Source organism: Pinus tabuliformis, chromosome 7, assembly GCF_031772625.1.
Source record: "Pinus tabuliformis cultivar Carrire ecotype Pingquan chromosome 7, CPIR1, whole genome shotgun sequence".
Classification (NCBI taxonomy): Eukaryota; Viridiplantae; Streptophyta; class Pinopsida; order Pinales; family Pinaceae; genus Pinus; species Pinus tabuliformis.
Window position 1 is genome coordinate 1,447,318,123 of NC_142293.1, and position 17,319 is coordinate 1,447,335,441.

The 17,319-nt window shown below is 34.6% G+C and overlaps 1 protein-coding gene across 3 annotated transcripts; it reads left to right on the forward strand.

Annotated features, from left to right (window-relative positions):
- The first annotated feature begins 1,894 nt into the window (after nt 1-1,894).
- Nucleotides 1,895-13,180, forward strand: LOC149253142 (uncharacterized). Of its 3 annotated transcripts, XM_089459879.1 has the most exons (3): nt 1,895-2,301; nt 12,261-12,901; nt 13,049-13,180. In XM_089459879.1, exons 2-3 carry the CDS (start codon nt 12,359-12,361, stop codon nt 13,061-13,063), a joined length of 558 nt encoding a protein of 185 aa, XP_089316005.1. In that variant the 5' UTR covers nt 1,895-2,301; nt 12,261-12,358; the 3' UTR covers nt 13,064-13,180. The 3 variants fall into 3 exon arrangements, with proteins under 3 accessions (XP_089316005.1, XP_089316003.1, XP_089316004.1); XM_089459877.1 differs by lacking the exons at nt 12,261-12,901; nt 13,049-13,180 and adding an exon at nt 8,713-10,091 and having other exon boundaries at nt 1,967-2,301; XM_089459878.1 differs by lacking the exon at nt 1,895-2,301 and having other exon boundaries at nt 12,021-12,901.
- The last annotated feature ends 4,139 nt before the right edge of the window (nt 13,181-17,319 follow it).

Below are 17,319 nucleotides of genomic sequence, written 5' to 3' on the forward strand. Positions count from 1 at the left end.
CACGAGCCTGGTATGAAAAACTAACTAAGCATCTTCTGAAACTCAACTTCAAACATTTTGATCTTGATGATGCAACTTTATTTGTCAAGAAAGTTGGCAAAACAGTTGTATATCTTGTGGTATATTTAGATGATATTTTAATGACAGGGAATAATGAAAGCTATATTGCATCCATAAAGAAAGAATTAGGAAAAAGTTTTGAAATGGCTGATTTGGGCTATGTTCATTACTATCTTGGCATTGAAGTAACCCAACATCCAAAATCCATATTTCTTTCTCAAAAGAAATACATTGGAGATTTGTTAAACAGATTTCGCATGACAGAGTGCAATCCTCTTTCTACTCCAATGGAACAAAACTTGAAGCTCACATCTATTGAAGGAAAGGAATTTGAGGATGCAACAAAGTATAGACACCTTGTAGGAAGTCTCATCTACTTCACTACTACCAGACCAGACATTTCATTTGTTGTTGGAATCCTCTCCAGGTTTATGCAAAAGCCTTGTGAGGGACATTGGTCTGCTGCAAAAAGAGTTCTAAGGTACTTGAAGGGAACCCAAGACCTTGGAATCAAGTATACATAGGTGGACGACTTCAACTTGATTAGATACTCTGATTCAGAGTTCGATGGAGACAAAGAAACTGGGGTATCTACTTCACGATATGATATGAGTCTTGGATCGGGAGCTGTCTCCTGGAGATCATGCAAACAATCAGTTCCAGCAGATTCCACAACAGAAGCAGAATACGTGGCAGCAGCTGAAGCAACAAAAGTAATTTGTGTGGCTCAGGAAAATTCTTGAAGATTTGCAGGTAAAACAAGTACAATCAACTCCACTCATGATTGATAACACCTCTGCAATAAAGGTTGGCCAAGAACCCAAAGTTCCATGATTTTACTAAGCACATCAATACTAAATATCATCTGATCCGACATCATGTTGAGGCCAAAACAATCCATCTCCGTCATTGTTCCACAAATGAGCAAATTGCAGACATCTTCACCAAAGCGCTTGGAAGAGAAAAGCTTGAAAGATTCAGAACGATGCTTGGACTCACCAACATCCCTTCAGATTAAGGGGGGGAATGTTCACACTTAATCTTCAACGATTGGGTAAACTGGAACGTGAACAATCATCTAGAAGATGAACTGATCTGTCCCATTTTATGTATATAAACAATAGTTATCTAATGAAATAATCGGTCAGTTTTCTTCTGCCCATTTTGGAGTTACCCTAGCCTGACAAAAATATTTTTTTTAGAGAAATAAATATTATTTATTTTTTTAAATTAAAAAATATTGCTTCTAAGGTTAAACTAATAATAAGCAATTAACAAATGGAGCAATTGTATAGTCATATCTAGATAAAAATTATAATCTCTAAAAAAATATCTCCCTATTTAAAAAAACAAAAATTAAAATAATTAAATCTTATAAAAGTAGAAATAACATCAAAAATTAATTAGATACAAAAGTTTATATCTCATATATCTCCATATTTAAAAGAACAAAAATTAAAATAAATAAATTGCACTTATAAGTTTATAAACATAGAAATAAAACCCAAAAAAAATTATATACAAAATTTTATATATCATGGTTCCACCAACTCACAACTCAGCTGCTCCATGCAATTCGTATAGTCCAATCTGAATTTTGCAAGTTCCTAGCAGTGAGTACACTATCATTATTAAGTTTATGACGAACTTATTCAGCCCAAATCCTTTTGTAAAGGGTTCGCTTGTAGCCAAATATTGTAACAGAGGATCTTCTTGTTATCCAAGTTAATAGACGTGTCGAATCATGCGACACGTGTATATGCTTTCATCCCAAAAAAAAACATACGTGTCATTACTGTAGAGATGTAAATTCGCATGCAAGCAATGTGTCAAACTGTTCAGCGTGCTAGCTGCGAAAACATGCAGAGGGGCTCCTGGGGTTTCAATTTAACCCTCCATTCAAACCCCGCCGCAAAATCCCAGTACTCCACACCTCATTATCTGGTGCGTTTGGGAATTTGAATTTGCGGTGCGTTTTGGAATTTGAATTTGTGAATGCTATGACTGTTTGCATTCCTTTTTCTGAACTCCATGGCGGTTTGAACCAGGGAATAGGATTTCTCCATGCTCAGAATCATTCTAGTTTCTTTGTACAGAGGGTAAAGGGAAAGGTGTTGGAGAATGGATTTTTTCACAAAATTATTTCAGTTTTTCTATATGGATGGTGGAGGCAAAGCTGTGGATATTGATGCAGGTCAACGTCTTCTGTATGGAATGGGTAGAACTGGAAAGAAAGATATGGTAAGTGTACATGTATTTTTTATTTTTATATGAAATGTTTTTTATATAAAATAAGTAGAATTGGAAAAAATACATGAAAAGGGTAAACTTGGAAAGAAATTGGAAAAAAAGATATGGTATTTGTTAAATAATGTTTAATTGTTTTTACATTTATGTGTTAAATATTTAATGTTCAGTTCAAGTAGTTAAAGAAATGAAGCCAATGCACTATCGTCATAATTTGTTCATATTTTTTTTTACATTTATATGTTAAATAATGTTTAATTGTTTTTACATTTATATATTAAATAATGTTTAATATTCAAGGTTAATTAGATGTTTAATTGTTTTTACATTTATATGTTAAATAATGTTTAATTGTTTTTTAAATTTACATGTTAAATATTCAAGGTTTAGTACAAGTAGTTAAAGAAATTAAGGCAATGAACTATCGTCATAATTTTAAAGTTTGCAGTCAAGCTATGCCAACCCGTTTTTCAAAATAACACGTTTTTAGATTAGGATTAGGATTAATTTTGCAAGCCATGTAATAGTAATATAAATCAACCATTCTGTGAATAGCTATCAACCATTCTGTGAATAGCTATGCTGTGTTATGCTCTTCAGACAAAAAAAAAGTCGTACATCAACATCTTCACACTTCTGAAATTGTATTATCGAAAAGAAAAAAGTAATGTAATTGTCATTTCAAAACTTGAGTGTCATATACCAGGCATGTGGTCATATACTCCCATTGCATGTATTGGATTAATGATTTCATTAAAGTCCCGCACGGCTTTGTAAGTTCGCCATGTCTAGAAACCCTTGTCCTGTCTGTTGACATAATCTAGGCGTTTAAGGCATTTTGTTGATCTTGGTTGCTTCTTTGAGTAATTTGTAATTTGTCAAGAGTGGGTTATCCAAATGTTCAACCCCAAAGTTGCCGTCACTTACTCAGCATACATATATGTGAAATGCGCAGAAAGCCTAGCCAAGCCAGAAAAGCTGAAAAGTTCCCACAACAGGGAATTGACCATAAAATCATCACATAATATTCAGTCCATTTGATCCATAAAATCATCACACATTCAATCGCTCTATTTCTATGGCCTTTGCCCTAGAAGCTTAACCACGACTTAAGACGGAGAATTATAATTCAAATCAAGATTGCCCACAACCCTGAAATCAGACTACCAGAATTTTAACCGGCTCATGCTAGGTTTTTCTTGTTTTTTTATTTATTTTTTTCTACGTGTGGCTATGCTAGTTTTTTTTTTTTCGGTCAACAGGGAAAAAATATATATAGCTTCTTCATATTTTTTTTTTTTTCGGTCAACAGGGAAAAAATATATATAGCTTCTTCATATTGAAAAGAAGGAAAATACTAAGGGAAAAGAAAGCAAATACTGAATACACTGCATACAATGTTAGAAAATTCAGCCTACTGAAAACCAAAACCACGAGGAAAAAAAAGTGCCGTTATGCTAGTTACCTTATATGTCATTATAGGTGTGATAATGAGGCTTTTAGAATTTTTATAAAATTATATGTATAATAATTAATTAAAATTACGAAATGATTATATGAAAGTTCCATATTTATTTCATTTACTAAGTCTTAGTTATGTCATTTGATTTATATATCATTTATGTAAAACTAATTTTCACCTCAATAATGGTTACATAATAGTTATTATTTTAAAATATCGGTATTTTTTTTAAAATGTGGATTTTAATTAATGACTAAATATATATATATATATATATATATATATATATATAATTTAACTTAACCAAATGTGGTATCCCTAAATTAAATTAATTTTCTTGGTATTTACTCAAGAAAGATCAAGAAGATAGGGATAAACAGATCAAAAAGAAGAAAAGTAAGATCAAGAAGATAGGGATAAACAGATCAAAAAGAAGAAAAGTAAGATAAAGAGATCAAGTAAAAGAAAAAAAGATAAAGTAGTCATTATATATATATATATATATATATAAATTTTAACTTAACCAAATGTGGTATCCCTAAATTAAATTAATTTTTGGGTATTTACTCAAGAAAGATCAAGAAGAACTGTGGTTCACTGTGGTACGGTTTCTATGCTTCACGATGAGTGCAATGGGTGGTCTGTTTTGTGAGGTGAAAAGGTTTAGGAGGTCAATCTAAGATTAGGAGGGACAGTCATAGAGCAGCTATCGAGGGAACAACCCAGTAACCAACAGGCTACTCTTTCCTCTCCTTCGATTAGAGGTCGGGGGCTTATATACTCTTTTTAGAACTCCATCCCCTTCCTTCATCTGTGAGGTAAGGAATTAACTAGACCCTTCCAAGTAGGGCAAGCACTAATCTCGTTACACCATTCGTGCAGGTCGCTACTTATGCGACAAGGAATTTCGCTACCTTAGGAACTGCCGCCGTTTACCGGGGCTACCTTTTCTTTTTACCTTCCCCTTATACCCCACCCCAAAAAAAGATTCCGCATTACCGATTTGTCTATCCCGCCGCCCTCCTAACAAGAAATAAGTCACTTTGGGCCATAGATAGCAGCTGCTGATGCCGCAAGACCGCAGGCCTTACTGATAAGAAAAAGGATGGGATGCTGGGCCGCCATACAACCTGAGCTTTCTCCCCCTTGCCCGGTGCGGACAAGCGACTACGTCCCTTCAAATTTCGACTGATAAGGAGAGGAGAGGGAGAGGGAGAGGAAGAAGAGAAGTGGGATGGTTGGTTGGTTTTCACTAGTGAATTGACCAGTAGCTCACCCACCAAAGACGCCAGCCAGTAGGTCCAAGTGGAGCTGAACCTAGCAGCTCTGGCATCGACCGGCACCAGACCACGTTCAACGCGGGATCTCCAGATCAACTAATGCAACGTCTCCATGGAAATCCAGAGATTCCACATCTCTATGTCACATCATATATGAACAACCAGGTAGATATGCATATTGTCTTACTTATGAGATTTGACTGGCTTGGGTTGACACTTACTGCTTTGGTATTCACCGGCCTACACCACCAATACTTTCTGTTTTACGACCTACTGCTACTAATATGTACTTTTTCCCTTTTACCGACTCAATTACCCTTTACTTCATTTAGAAACTTCCTGAATAAATACTGCTGGCTGGCCAGTATATGGTATGGTAAGGACAAGGGTTGGTTCAAAAAGGTCAAACCTGAGATTTTGAAAGGAAAAGGGTGAGCGCAGGGAAGGCCACGGTAATGAGGGTAATATAAAGGTCATCAGTCAAAGGTAAAATAATAAGCTCACGTAAGGGTCTGGAAGATAGGGATAAACAGATCAAAAAGAAGAAAAGTAAGATAAAGAGATCAAGTAAAAGAAAAGAAAGATAAAGAGGATTATTAGAAACCAAACAATTTGCTATTTTTTTAATTATGAAACATTTTGGATTTGTTTTTTTTTTTTTTTACTTATAAGTAGTTAGGGAGACAATTATGTACCCTAGCTAATTCTTTGGGTATTTATTCAAGAATACCCAAAAAAGATCATGAGGATAGGAATATCTGAGATCAAGGAGAACAAAAGAAAGATAAAGAGGATAGGGTATCTGGCGAAGAAAAAAGAGAAAAGAGGATAGGGGTATCTGAGAAAGAGAAAAGAGGATAGGGTATATGAGAATAAGGAGAATAAGAGAAAAGAGGATAGGGTATATGAGAATAAGGAGAATAAGAAAGAGAAGAGGAGAAAAAGGATAATCTATGGTGAGATGTTAGGCAGAGTTCTATAGCTACATTTGGTTTGGACCACATAGCTACATCTCATATTAGAAAAAGAAGGCAGAGTTCTATAGCTACATCTGGTGTTAGGCAGAGTTTAGTGTCGACGCTACTTCTCCTGTGGACAATATAGCTAGTCTCATATTAGAAGAAGAAGGAAGAGTTCTATAGCTATGCTTGGTGTTAGGTAGAGTTTTATAGCTACGTCTGGTGTTAGGCAGAGTTCTATATCTACGTCTTGTGTGGGCACTAGGTTTGGTATGGACCACATAGCTACTTCTCATATTAGAAAAAGAAGGAAGAGTTCTATATCTACACTTAGTGTTAGGCAGAGAGCTACCTCTGAGGTGGAATTTTATATTGGAAAAAGAAGGAAGATTTATATAGCTACATCATATGTGGAGGAGATAGATATGAGACAATTAAGATCTCATATTAGAAAAAGAAGAAAGGGTTCGTGTACAACCAGAGAGCGAGCTGTGAGACAATTAAGATCTCATTTTAAAAAAGGAACAAAGGGAAGATCTTATATAGAGAAGAAAGGGTTCATGTGTATAGTAACAGTTCGGGAGAAGACTATAGGAAGTAGTAATCTTAAGGTTGGGAGGTAAAATATCGAGGGTGTGGAATCTCATATTAGAAAAATAAGGAAGATTTATATAGCTATGTCTGGTGTGGATTAGATAGTTGTGAGGCAATTAAGATCACATATTAGAAAAAGAAGAAAGGGTTTGTGTACAGCGAGATAGTTGTGAGACAATTAAGATCTTATTTTAAAAAAATAAGAAAGGGAAGATCTCGTATAAAAAATAAGAAAGGGAAGCCTATAAGAAGTAGTAGTCTTCAAGTTGGGAGGTAAAATATTGAGGAGCAAGGTTTATTTGCAGGCTATGTTTGGAAAGTTTGGACCAAATTTGGAAAAGTAATTAGAATTCTGTTATGCTTTGTTACATAAATATATGTGTAGGTCATTTTATTAGCCTGTGGAAATGGAAGGATTAATGGAAATAGTAGAAATAACTTCTTTGCGTCCTTGGTATTGACTGAAGAAAATTTAGGGAAGGATAAGTGAAATTTCCTTAAACTAATTAGAATTCTGCTATGTTTTGTTACATAATTATATGTGTAGGTCATTGTATTAGACTGCCGAAATTAATGGATTAATGGGCATAGTAGAAATAACTTCCTTGCTTCCGTGGTATTGACTGAAGAAAATTTAGGGAAAATTTAGGCAAGGGATAAGTGAAATTTCTTCTATGCTTTGTTACATAAATATATGTGTAGGTCATTGTATTAGACTGTGGAAATTAATGGATTGATGGAAATAGTAGCGGTAGATAGTAAATAATTTCCTTGCTATTGACTAAAGAAAATTTAGGCAAGGAAAAACTACATAATTTCCTTGCTATTGACTAAAGAAAATTTAGGCAAAGGAAAAACTACTTATGAACTGGTAAAAGAATTTACCATCAAAAGCTATTAGTTCTTATTAAAAATATAAAAACTACTCATGAACTGATAAAAGAATTTACCATCAAAATTTAGTAGTTATTAAAAATATAAAAACTACTTATGAACTGGTAAAAGAATTTACCATCCAAATTTAGTAATTCTTATTAAAAATATAAAAACTACTTATGAACTGGTAAAAGAATTTACCATCAAAATTTAGTAGTTCTTATTAAAAATATAAAAACTACTTATGAACTCGTAAAAGAATTTGCCATCAAAATTTAGTAGTTCTTATTAAAAATATAAAAACTACTTATGAACTGGTAAAAGAATTTACCATCCAAATTTAGTAGTTCTTATTAAAAATATAAAAACTACTTATGAGCTGGTAAAAGAATTTACCATCAAAATTTTGTAGTTCTTATTAAAAATATAAAAACTACTTATGAACTCGTAAAAGAATTTACCATCAAAATTTAGTAGTTCTTATTAAAAATATAAAAACTAATGAACTCGTAAAAGAATTTGCCATCAAAATTTAGTAGTTCTTATTAAAAATATAAAGCTACTTATGAACTCTTAAAAAAATTTACCATCAAAATTTAGTAGTTCTTATTAAAAATATAAAAGCTACTTATGAACTCTTAAAAAAATTTACCATCAAAATTTAGTAGTTCTTATTAAAAATATAAAAACTACTTATGAACTGGTAAAAGAATTTACCATCAAAATTTAGTAGTTCTTATTAAAAATATAAAATATATTGTAGAACTAAACAAGCATATTTCATTATTGGAAATAATTTTAAAAAGTTCTTGTTGAAGAACATGATGGATTAATGGAAATAGGATTACCATCAAAATTTAGTAGTTCTTATTAGTCCCTGCCATCTGGCATTCGGCAGGGACTATAGTAATCGTTAGGGTGCGAGCTAGCATTAATTTGTACTCGCTGGTGAGCGTTATTGCGTGGTTAGTCCAAAGTTTTTAGTCCCTGCTGTGGGGTCATGCGCGCACAAAGCCAAAGTTCCATTCCCCTTGAACGATTGCCATCTTATTTGGCCTCTTCCCGAGGCGGAAGAGGCCCGAACTTAGGTTAATTTGCAAGTTATCGCTAATTTCAGTGTGCCTGACCGTTAACTGTTAGCGTTAATGCTAGCATTACTTCCTTACAGGTTTCGTTATTTCCTAAACTATATCCCGATTTCGTAAACTATATCCTAAGGTCGCAGGGTTAACAGGTGTTGTGCTGCATCGCATCGGTGTGCTGGTATTGACGGGTGGGTAATGAGGTTCTCGCCATATGCTTCTGCAAATCTTTTTCAGCCACTCGACTTCGCTCACAAAGGTCTCGAGTTTCACTCACATCGGGAAGGAGGAACGAGGATGGCTTGTGGAGCTAGGGTTCATCAGAGCTTTGAAGCTGAGTTGGGCGCCGACACACTAGTCGATCTTGATAGAGTAACCCACGAAAACCTTGCATGTAACCAGAGCCTGGTCTTGTACATTATGGTGGCTGGAATAAGAGCATACATTTGGACCTCTTCTAGGAAATGCATGAAAGGCCACATTCAACTCCCGAAAGAACTCAGGAAAGGCGGAAGGAATGGATTAGCAAATGATGGATTGTTTTGGGCGTGCTCTGAACCAGAGAAAACCCTTCCAGTCACCTACGGGCTTCATTTCGAGGGTTTAAGGGTTTGGTTTTCCTCAGTAGAGACGGCAGAAAAGGCACACGACGACTACACAAAGCAAGGAGCATACATTTGGACCTCTTCTAGGAAATGCATGAAAGGCCACATTCAACTCCCGAAAGAACTCAGGAAAGGCGGAAGGAATGGATTAGCAAATGATGGATTGTTTTGGGCGTGCTCTGAATCAGAGAAAACCCTTCCAGTCACCTACGGGCTTCATTTCGAGGGTTTAAGGGTTTGGTTTTCCTCAGTAGAGACGGCAGAAAAGGCACACGACGACTACACAAAGCAAGGAATTTGCAGGTTGCACCGTCAGCCAGATCATGAACCCTCAGAGGCGAAAAGATACCCACAGGGGACATGGAGGACGTATCCCTGTCTGAAACAAGGCATTCCTCATAGATCTGAACGAGGGATCTCTAAACTAGGCAACCAGACGATAGATCAGCCCATGTACTGGTTAGATCCAGTCAATCACAACTACATTCTCCCTGTCCTCTACCGGCGAGATGGATCTACAACAAATGTCTTCTCTTTGGTGGATTGGGCACAACAGAAGAGTGCCTGGGATTTTCGCCTGGGTAATTTGACTACAGACTTATTAACACTACGCCCTGAAGAACCCCTTCTATGTAAAAGAGAGCTAGTTTGGCTGCCAACGCGTGAACAGGATCACAATTAACATAAGAGCTGCGCCCTCACTGCTGATTTGACGGGGGTTAGGGTGATTCAGAGTGATTCTTAACATCTGTTGCGCCTTCACATAGACTGATTTGATGGGGGTTACCTGTCTTCTGTTCACATTTCATTCCAGGTGACATTGTGCATGTAGCATCGGGGCTACGTGTAACTGATTTTTTTGCTATATACTAAGCTTATACATCATTTCGTCGTTACTTTGCGGCTTTGTTATTTCGACTTCGTTACTTTGCGGCCGGGTCCAGGTACTCTTTATGTTTTCTAATCTTGCAAGCAGTTTATCTTTGTACTATTACATGATTTTATAAGCTGGATTATGTTTTATAACGGTCGTTCCATATTTTATATAAAACTTGGGTTTCAGTTGATGGGTTTTATTACTCATAGAAAGCTTCCATTGATTTTTCTTCGGATATTTCAATTTTCGTCAATCCTATGGATGCCTCCATGTATTACAGTGATTTTATTTTAATTGTTTTTCTTACATTTATGCTCTGTTACCATTTTCGGTAATTTTAAGCGGTGCCTCCATTACAATTTTCTGTAATTTTAAGCGCTGCCTACATGTATGTCAGTGATTCTGTATTAATTTTTTTCCTTCATTTATATTCTGTTATGTTTTGCTACGGAAATGATATTTTTTTCTCGAATTTTCTTGTATGGTTGCTATGATATATGTTTCCATGTCTGTGCGGTGCACCGCTTTTATTTATTAAATCAAATGATTTTCTCAATACAAAAAGATAGTCTGTATAAAGTCACTATAATTTCCATAGGCTAGACAAAGATACACAGAAACAAACTAAAACAAAAAGAAACTAGACCAATGAATAATTCAGTTATTTTAAGATAAGAGGAAATTCTAACCATTTAATTCAACTCAATTGAAATAAGAACTTACAATTATCTGATATGGTTCGCTATGGCTAATTCATACACAAATTTGCGTAAGATAACAAATTTGTGTAACCCAAGCAGATAGAATTTAAGTAATACATATCTTTTTTTGTTTTCTTAAACCAATGACCTACTTCACCGAATTTATATTGTCGGACTTATGGTTAGTGTCATATAGGATTATGTTAACCAATTCTGTTATTTTAAGTGCTAAAGTTAACAGAAACTGTGTTTTCCCCCTTGCATTAAAGTGCCTCAAATACAAGTTTAACGAATTTACAGAAATGTACGTGCCTGAAATCGATATAAATCACAGTGAAAGAAAAAAATGCCTCAAATATAAGCTAAGGTATTTACAAACACTCTTGAAATTTCCTTAATTTCTAATTTGATATCGAACTGGTAAGAGAAAATATTTAATGTTACTACTATTAATTAGGAAGAATTTAGTGCATGGGTAATCGAATGCGCACATTTTTCACAAGGTAGTGTTTTCCCTTAAAAATACTGAGAATTAATTCTTTTTGTGCAATATACAGTTCTTGTTCCTTTTCTGAACAAGTTGACAATGCCTGATCTGCTACAGCCATAAGTTGCTGCTTTTCTGATTCTACCCTGGCCTTGGTAACCTCAATTGCCTTTTGATCTTTCTCTTTCAGCTCAAGATCTTCTTTCTGTAATTTGTCCCAAGCACATTTCAATGACTAACTATTATTGCTATTAGACTGTGTGGTCCATAATTCCATGCGGTTGTTTTGCATATTTCATATAAAGCTCTGTCTTCGTTTGCATAGCGAGGTCTCTCTATTACTCTGAATGCCACGTCCCGAGCAGAGTTACAATCTCAGTAACTCACTGTCTTAGAAACTTCATCTGTTATCTGGTGTTGGATTTGTCATATCAAATTGCATTTGTTTTTAAAGTCCAAATCAGACACTCCTATTTATGATAGGAAAATGTATCCATAACTAGATGTATTATCTATCCAGAATTTCATCTACAATGGCTTTACTATAAGCACTGTTGTCACTAACTATTTCCAAATCCATCAGAGGATTTAGGGGCATCTTTGAGAGGTTCTGAGATGTCTATTGCCATTAAAAAAAGCTAAATGCCAAGTGCCGTTTGCAATTTGGTTTGTCAATCATGAAATGAAGCTTTCGGAGTTTCCTCTCGGAATAGGCTGCTTCAGAGGCTTACAGAAATGTTGAGTCTCATTGTCTTGTTATAAAAAATTAATCAATATTTTTTTAGTTATAACATTTCCCATTTTAATTCATTATAACTCTCTTTTGTATTTGTCTTGGAAATCATAATTTTCAATACTTACGTTGTCAAATCATAATTTGCGTACATACCCTTTCTATTTTTAGCTTATAAAAACACGGACGACTTTTTCTTTCATTGGAATTTGGAGGGATTTCATAATTGCATAGTGATCCAACTCATGAACTCTGCATACATCTATTCTGTGATATACATTTACATCTCAAACGAAGACGGAGAGAAATCCACTGAACAAAAACGAAGAACGAAGGGAGAGAAATCCAAGAAACGGAAAGGAAGAGAAAGAGGAAATCCACAGAACAGAAAGTCAATGGCAATGCCAATGGAGGAGCAGAAACGCAAGAGATGGTTGTCCCAATGTCATGAAGATCCTGACATTGACGGTTTTTTAAAAGCCCCAAACCTTGTAAAAGAACTCGTTTTGCTTCACTTGGACCGCTGGGTGTACTTTATAAGTCGGATACCCCTGGAGATCGGGTGGAAAAAGGAGATGGGGTGGAGCATTTCTCAACAGGAGGAAAGGCTGCACGTATTTATCTCCTTTCAAGATTTCGTGGAGAATGACTGGGGCTGTGAAAACCTCAGCCTTCTAATTTTTTATTGGCCGCGGCGTTGCACTGTGGTGGTGGACTGCGCCCGCACCATCCAGTGTACACATGATACCTGCTATTATTATATAGCGGATGATGACGAGCGCTTCCAACAACTTACCGACCCAATTCCCTTGAAGCAGTTGGTGTTGGACTACAGCAATCTATTTTATCCAAATGGTTGGGATTGGGACGTCTCGACAAGACGGAAATCTCTCCTCAAACGCTTCAATAGAAGGATGGCACAACCCTCAGATTTGAAGGTATTCCGCTCATTTCTAATTAATTTCTCCAAAATATAATATTATTTTCTATTCTTTCGTGAATCTTTCTCGTCATCTCATCTGTTTTTCTTTAATCTTTTTCAACATTTCTTTCCTGTATAGCTGAATATGGATTGCTTTTTGCAGCCCGGATCCACATAGTGGCGTCGTACTCAGTTTCAAGCTATCATTTTGCGTGGCTCGTCATAGTCGTCCATTCCAAGCTACATTGCGTGGCTCATTATCGTCGTCAGCCAACCGGGTCGCCTAGACATTATTTTATTTTCTGTCGTTATTTGCATCCTCTATTGTTATGTTATCGTGGCGTGGCCCAAGATCGTTATTATCTCCGATCTATGTAATGTCGTCAACCTTTAATGTCATTTTAAAGTTAAGAGTTGTTCTATTCTCCTTTCATTTAACGTGACCGGGTTTGCTAGACCGCCCGGGTCTCCTCCAGAGGTACGTATTCCCTATTAGCGCTGGGGTTTATTCTCGTGCAGGGTTTACGTTGAACTAAGTTTCAACTTTCAGAAAATTAGGATTCAGATAGTTCCGCCAGATGAAATTTGTGGGAAAATGATACGTTATTTGATTTTGAAATTTGAATGACATGCTAAAATTGTTATTGGTGGAACTGTTTACACTCAAAGAGAAGCTTACCAGAGATGTTGAACACCAGAAGTCGTCTTCAAGTGCCGAACCACGAAACCCTTATTTTAAGCATTTTTGTTTGTCGATGTTGTTGCTTTTAGGTCATAACCACTCAGGGTTTTCACCTGGCCTCCATTGCTTAATGGATCTCAAACAGAGCAACATATGAAGGGGAACACCATGAACTATGACCATGACGAGTAAACATATGAAAGGAAAGCATTGGCCTCCATTGCTTAATGGATCTCAAACAGAGCAACATATGAAGGGGAACACCATGAACTATGACCATGACGAGTAAACATATGAAAGGAAAGCATTCGAATAAGTATCGTAAACAATTTCACAAATAAAACAAAGGTGAATGGAACATAAGTTCAAACGAAACATAGAATACCAATGTGAGAACCAATTCAAGCTAATTCCATGAGAACGATGATGCAAAAAAACAAAATTATTAAGGGATAAGACAAAATTTATTGAATTCAAACCTCAAACAAATATATACGTGTAACGCTCCTTCAATTTCACTAATCTCATGTACGCTGTACGAAGGTCTGGTAGTGTGATTTTTTTAACAGAGGGTATTATTAGGCATTCGACCGACCATTAACTGCAAGCACCCATTACCGCTTTCACCCCCCCTGATTCCCTGAAAGCCGCCGGGAGACCTGCTATATCTTTACTAAGTATACTGACCGCTATTACTATATCCCGCTACTGCTACTTCCTACCGGCCTGATACTACTGCTACTCGCATCACGAAAGGAACGATTACGAAAGGAATGAGCACCGGCTTGGTGCAGGGATACCGGCCCGATACTACTGCTACTCGCATCACGAAAGGAACGATTACGAAAGGAATGAGCACCGGCTTGGTGCAGGGACTCGCTGCATCGCAGCCTCCCTTGTTAAAAATATAAAATATATTGTAGAACTAAACAAGCATATTTCATTATTGGAAATAATTTTAAAAAGTTCTTGTTGAAGAACATGATGGATTAATGGAAATAGGAGCGGTCCTTCCTATTGATTGAAGGAAAAGACAGTAAATAACTTCCTTCCTATTGATGGAAGGGAAATATAGTAATTAACTTCTTTCCTATTGATGGAAGGAAAAGAGAGTAAATAACTTCCTTGTTATTGAGAGAATTTACCATCAAAATTTAGTAGTTCTTATTAAAAATATAAAAACTACTTATGAACTGGTAAAAGAATTTACCATCAAAATTTAGTAGTTCTTATTAAAAATATAAAATATATTGTAGAACTAAACAAGCATATTTCATTATTGGAAATAATTTTATTTTAAAAAATTCTTGTTGAAGAACATGATGGATTAATGGAAATAGGAGCGGTCCTTCCTATTGATTGAAGGAAAAGACAGTAAATAACTTCCTTCCTATTGATGGAAGGGAAATATAGTAATTAACTTCTTTCCTATTGATGGAAGGAAAAGAGAGTAAATAACTTCCTTGTTATTGAGTGATCGAATTTGCTTCCTTGCTATTGATTGAAGGAATTGATTGAAGGAAAAGAGAGTAAATAACTTCCTTATTATTGATGGAAGAAAAAGATAACTTCCTTGTTATTGAGTGATGGAATTTGCTTCCTTCCTGGAAGGAATTGATTGAAGGAAAAAAGAGTAAATAACTTACTTCCTTGTTATTGAGCGATGGAATTTGCTTCCTTCCTATTGAAGGAAGGAATTGATTGAAGGAAAAAAGAGTAAATAACTTCCTTATTATTGATGGAAGAAAAAGATAGTGAATAACTTCCTTGTTATTGATGTAAAAAAAAATCGAAATTTACCATCGAAATTTAATAGTTCTTATTAAATAATACAACAAGTATATTTCCCTTGTTATTGAGTGATGTAAAAAAAATTCGAAATTTTACCATCGAAATTTAATAGTTCTTATTAAATAGTACCACAAGTATATTTCGGTATTTAATAGTTCTTATTAAATAGTACAACAAGTATATTTCCGTAACTTTAAATAAAAAAATTTATAGTACAAGAAGTACATTATTTCCGTACTGGAAATAACTTTAGAAACTTATTATTAAGGAAAAATTACCTATAAATTATTAAGCAAAAAATAAAAAAATTATATATAATACTTGTATATTTCCGTAACTTTAAATAAAAAATATTTATAGTACAAGAAGTACATTATTTCCGTACTGGAAATAACTTTAAAAACTTATTATTAAGGAAAAAGTACCTATAAATTATTAAGCAAAAATAAAAAAATTATATATAATACAAGTAGTATATTTCCGTATAACTTTTATAACTTCAGTTATAAAATGTTATTATTAAGGAAGGAAAAATTACATATAAATTATTAACGAAGGAAAAATTACTTATAAAGTCGTAAAAGAAAATACGATCAAAATTTATATATTGTAGAATATTGTAGCACTGAACCAGTAGATTTCGTAATTTACATACTAGAGCTGAACAAGTATATTTCAGTATCTGAAATAATTTTCAGAAGTTCATATTAAAGAACATAATTCTATGCTTTGTTACATAAATATATGTGTAGATCATTCTATTAGACTGGAAATTAATAGATATAGTAGCGTGTAGGTCATTAGAATATTGTAGCACTGAACCAGTAGATTTCGTAATTTACATACTATTAGAACTGAACAAGTATATTTCAGTATCTGAAATAATTTTCAGAAGTTCATATTAAAGAACATAATTCTATGCTTTGTTACATAAATATATGTGTAGATCATTCTATTAGACTGGAAATTAATAGATATAGTAGCGTGTAGGTCATTGTATTAGACTGGAAATCAATAGAAATTAATGGAAATAGTAGCGGTTAGACTGGAAATCAATAGAAATTAATGGAAATAGTAGCGGTAGACGGTTAATATCTTCCAAACTTCCTTGCTATTGAGTTAAGGAAAATAATGGAAATTAATGGAAATAGTAGCGGTAGACAGTTAATAACTTCCAACTTCCTTGCTATTGAGTGAAGAAAAATTACCTACAAATAGAATTTACCATTAAAATTTAGTAGTATAGTAGTGTATCACCAAGGGTGGCAAGGAAGGGCTATAGCTCAGCAAGTCATTTTATTGGACTGGAAATTAATGGAAATAGTAGCGGTAGACAGTTAATAACTTCCAACTTCCTTGCTATTGAGTGAAGAAAAATTATGTATAAATAGAATTTACCACAGTTAATAACTTCCAACTTCCTTACTAGTGAGTGAAGAAAAATTAAGTATAAATAGAATTTACCATTAAAATTGAGTATTATAGTAGTGTATCACCAAGACTAGCAAGGAAGGGCTATAGCTCAGCAAGGTAGAGCACAGCTATAGGGATAGCTCAGCAAGGTAGAGCACCTCGTTTACACGTGCGCAATTAATAACTTCCAACTTCTTTGCTATTAATAACTTCCAACTTCCTTGCTATCGAGTGAAGAAAAATTACATATAAATAGAATTTAAAATTTAGTAGTTCTTATTAAAAATTAGTTCTGATTAAAACCATATGTATAGTTTTAATATTGGAAATAATTATTGGAAATAATTTATAGAACTATATGTTAAAATTTAGTAGTTCTTATTAAAAATATAGTTCTTATTAAAACTATATGTTTCATTATTGACTAGCAAGGAAGGGCTATAGCTCAGCAAGGTAGAGCACAGCTATAGGGATAGCTCAGCAAGGTAGAGCACCTCGTTTACAGTGCGCAATTAATAACTTCCAACTTCTTTGCTATTAATAACTTC

Excerpts from the sequence above, each read along its gene's own strand:
- LOC149253142 (XM_089459877.1), top strand. The coding sequence starts at position 2,222 with ATGGTGGAGGCAAAGCTGTGGATATTGATGCAGGTCAACGTCTTCTGT. Across the intron at positions 2,302-8,712 it reads GAACTGGAAAGAAAGATATG|GTGTTGTGCTGCATCGCATC; the intron begins GTAAGTGTACAT and ends CAGGGTTAACAG.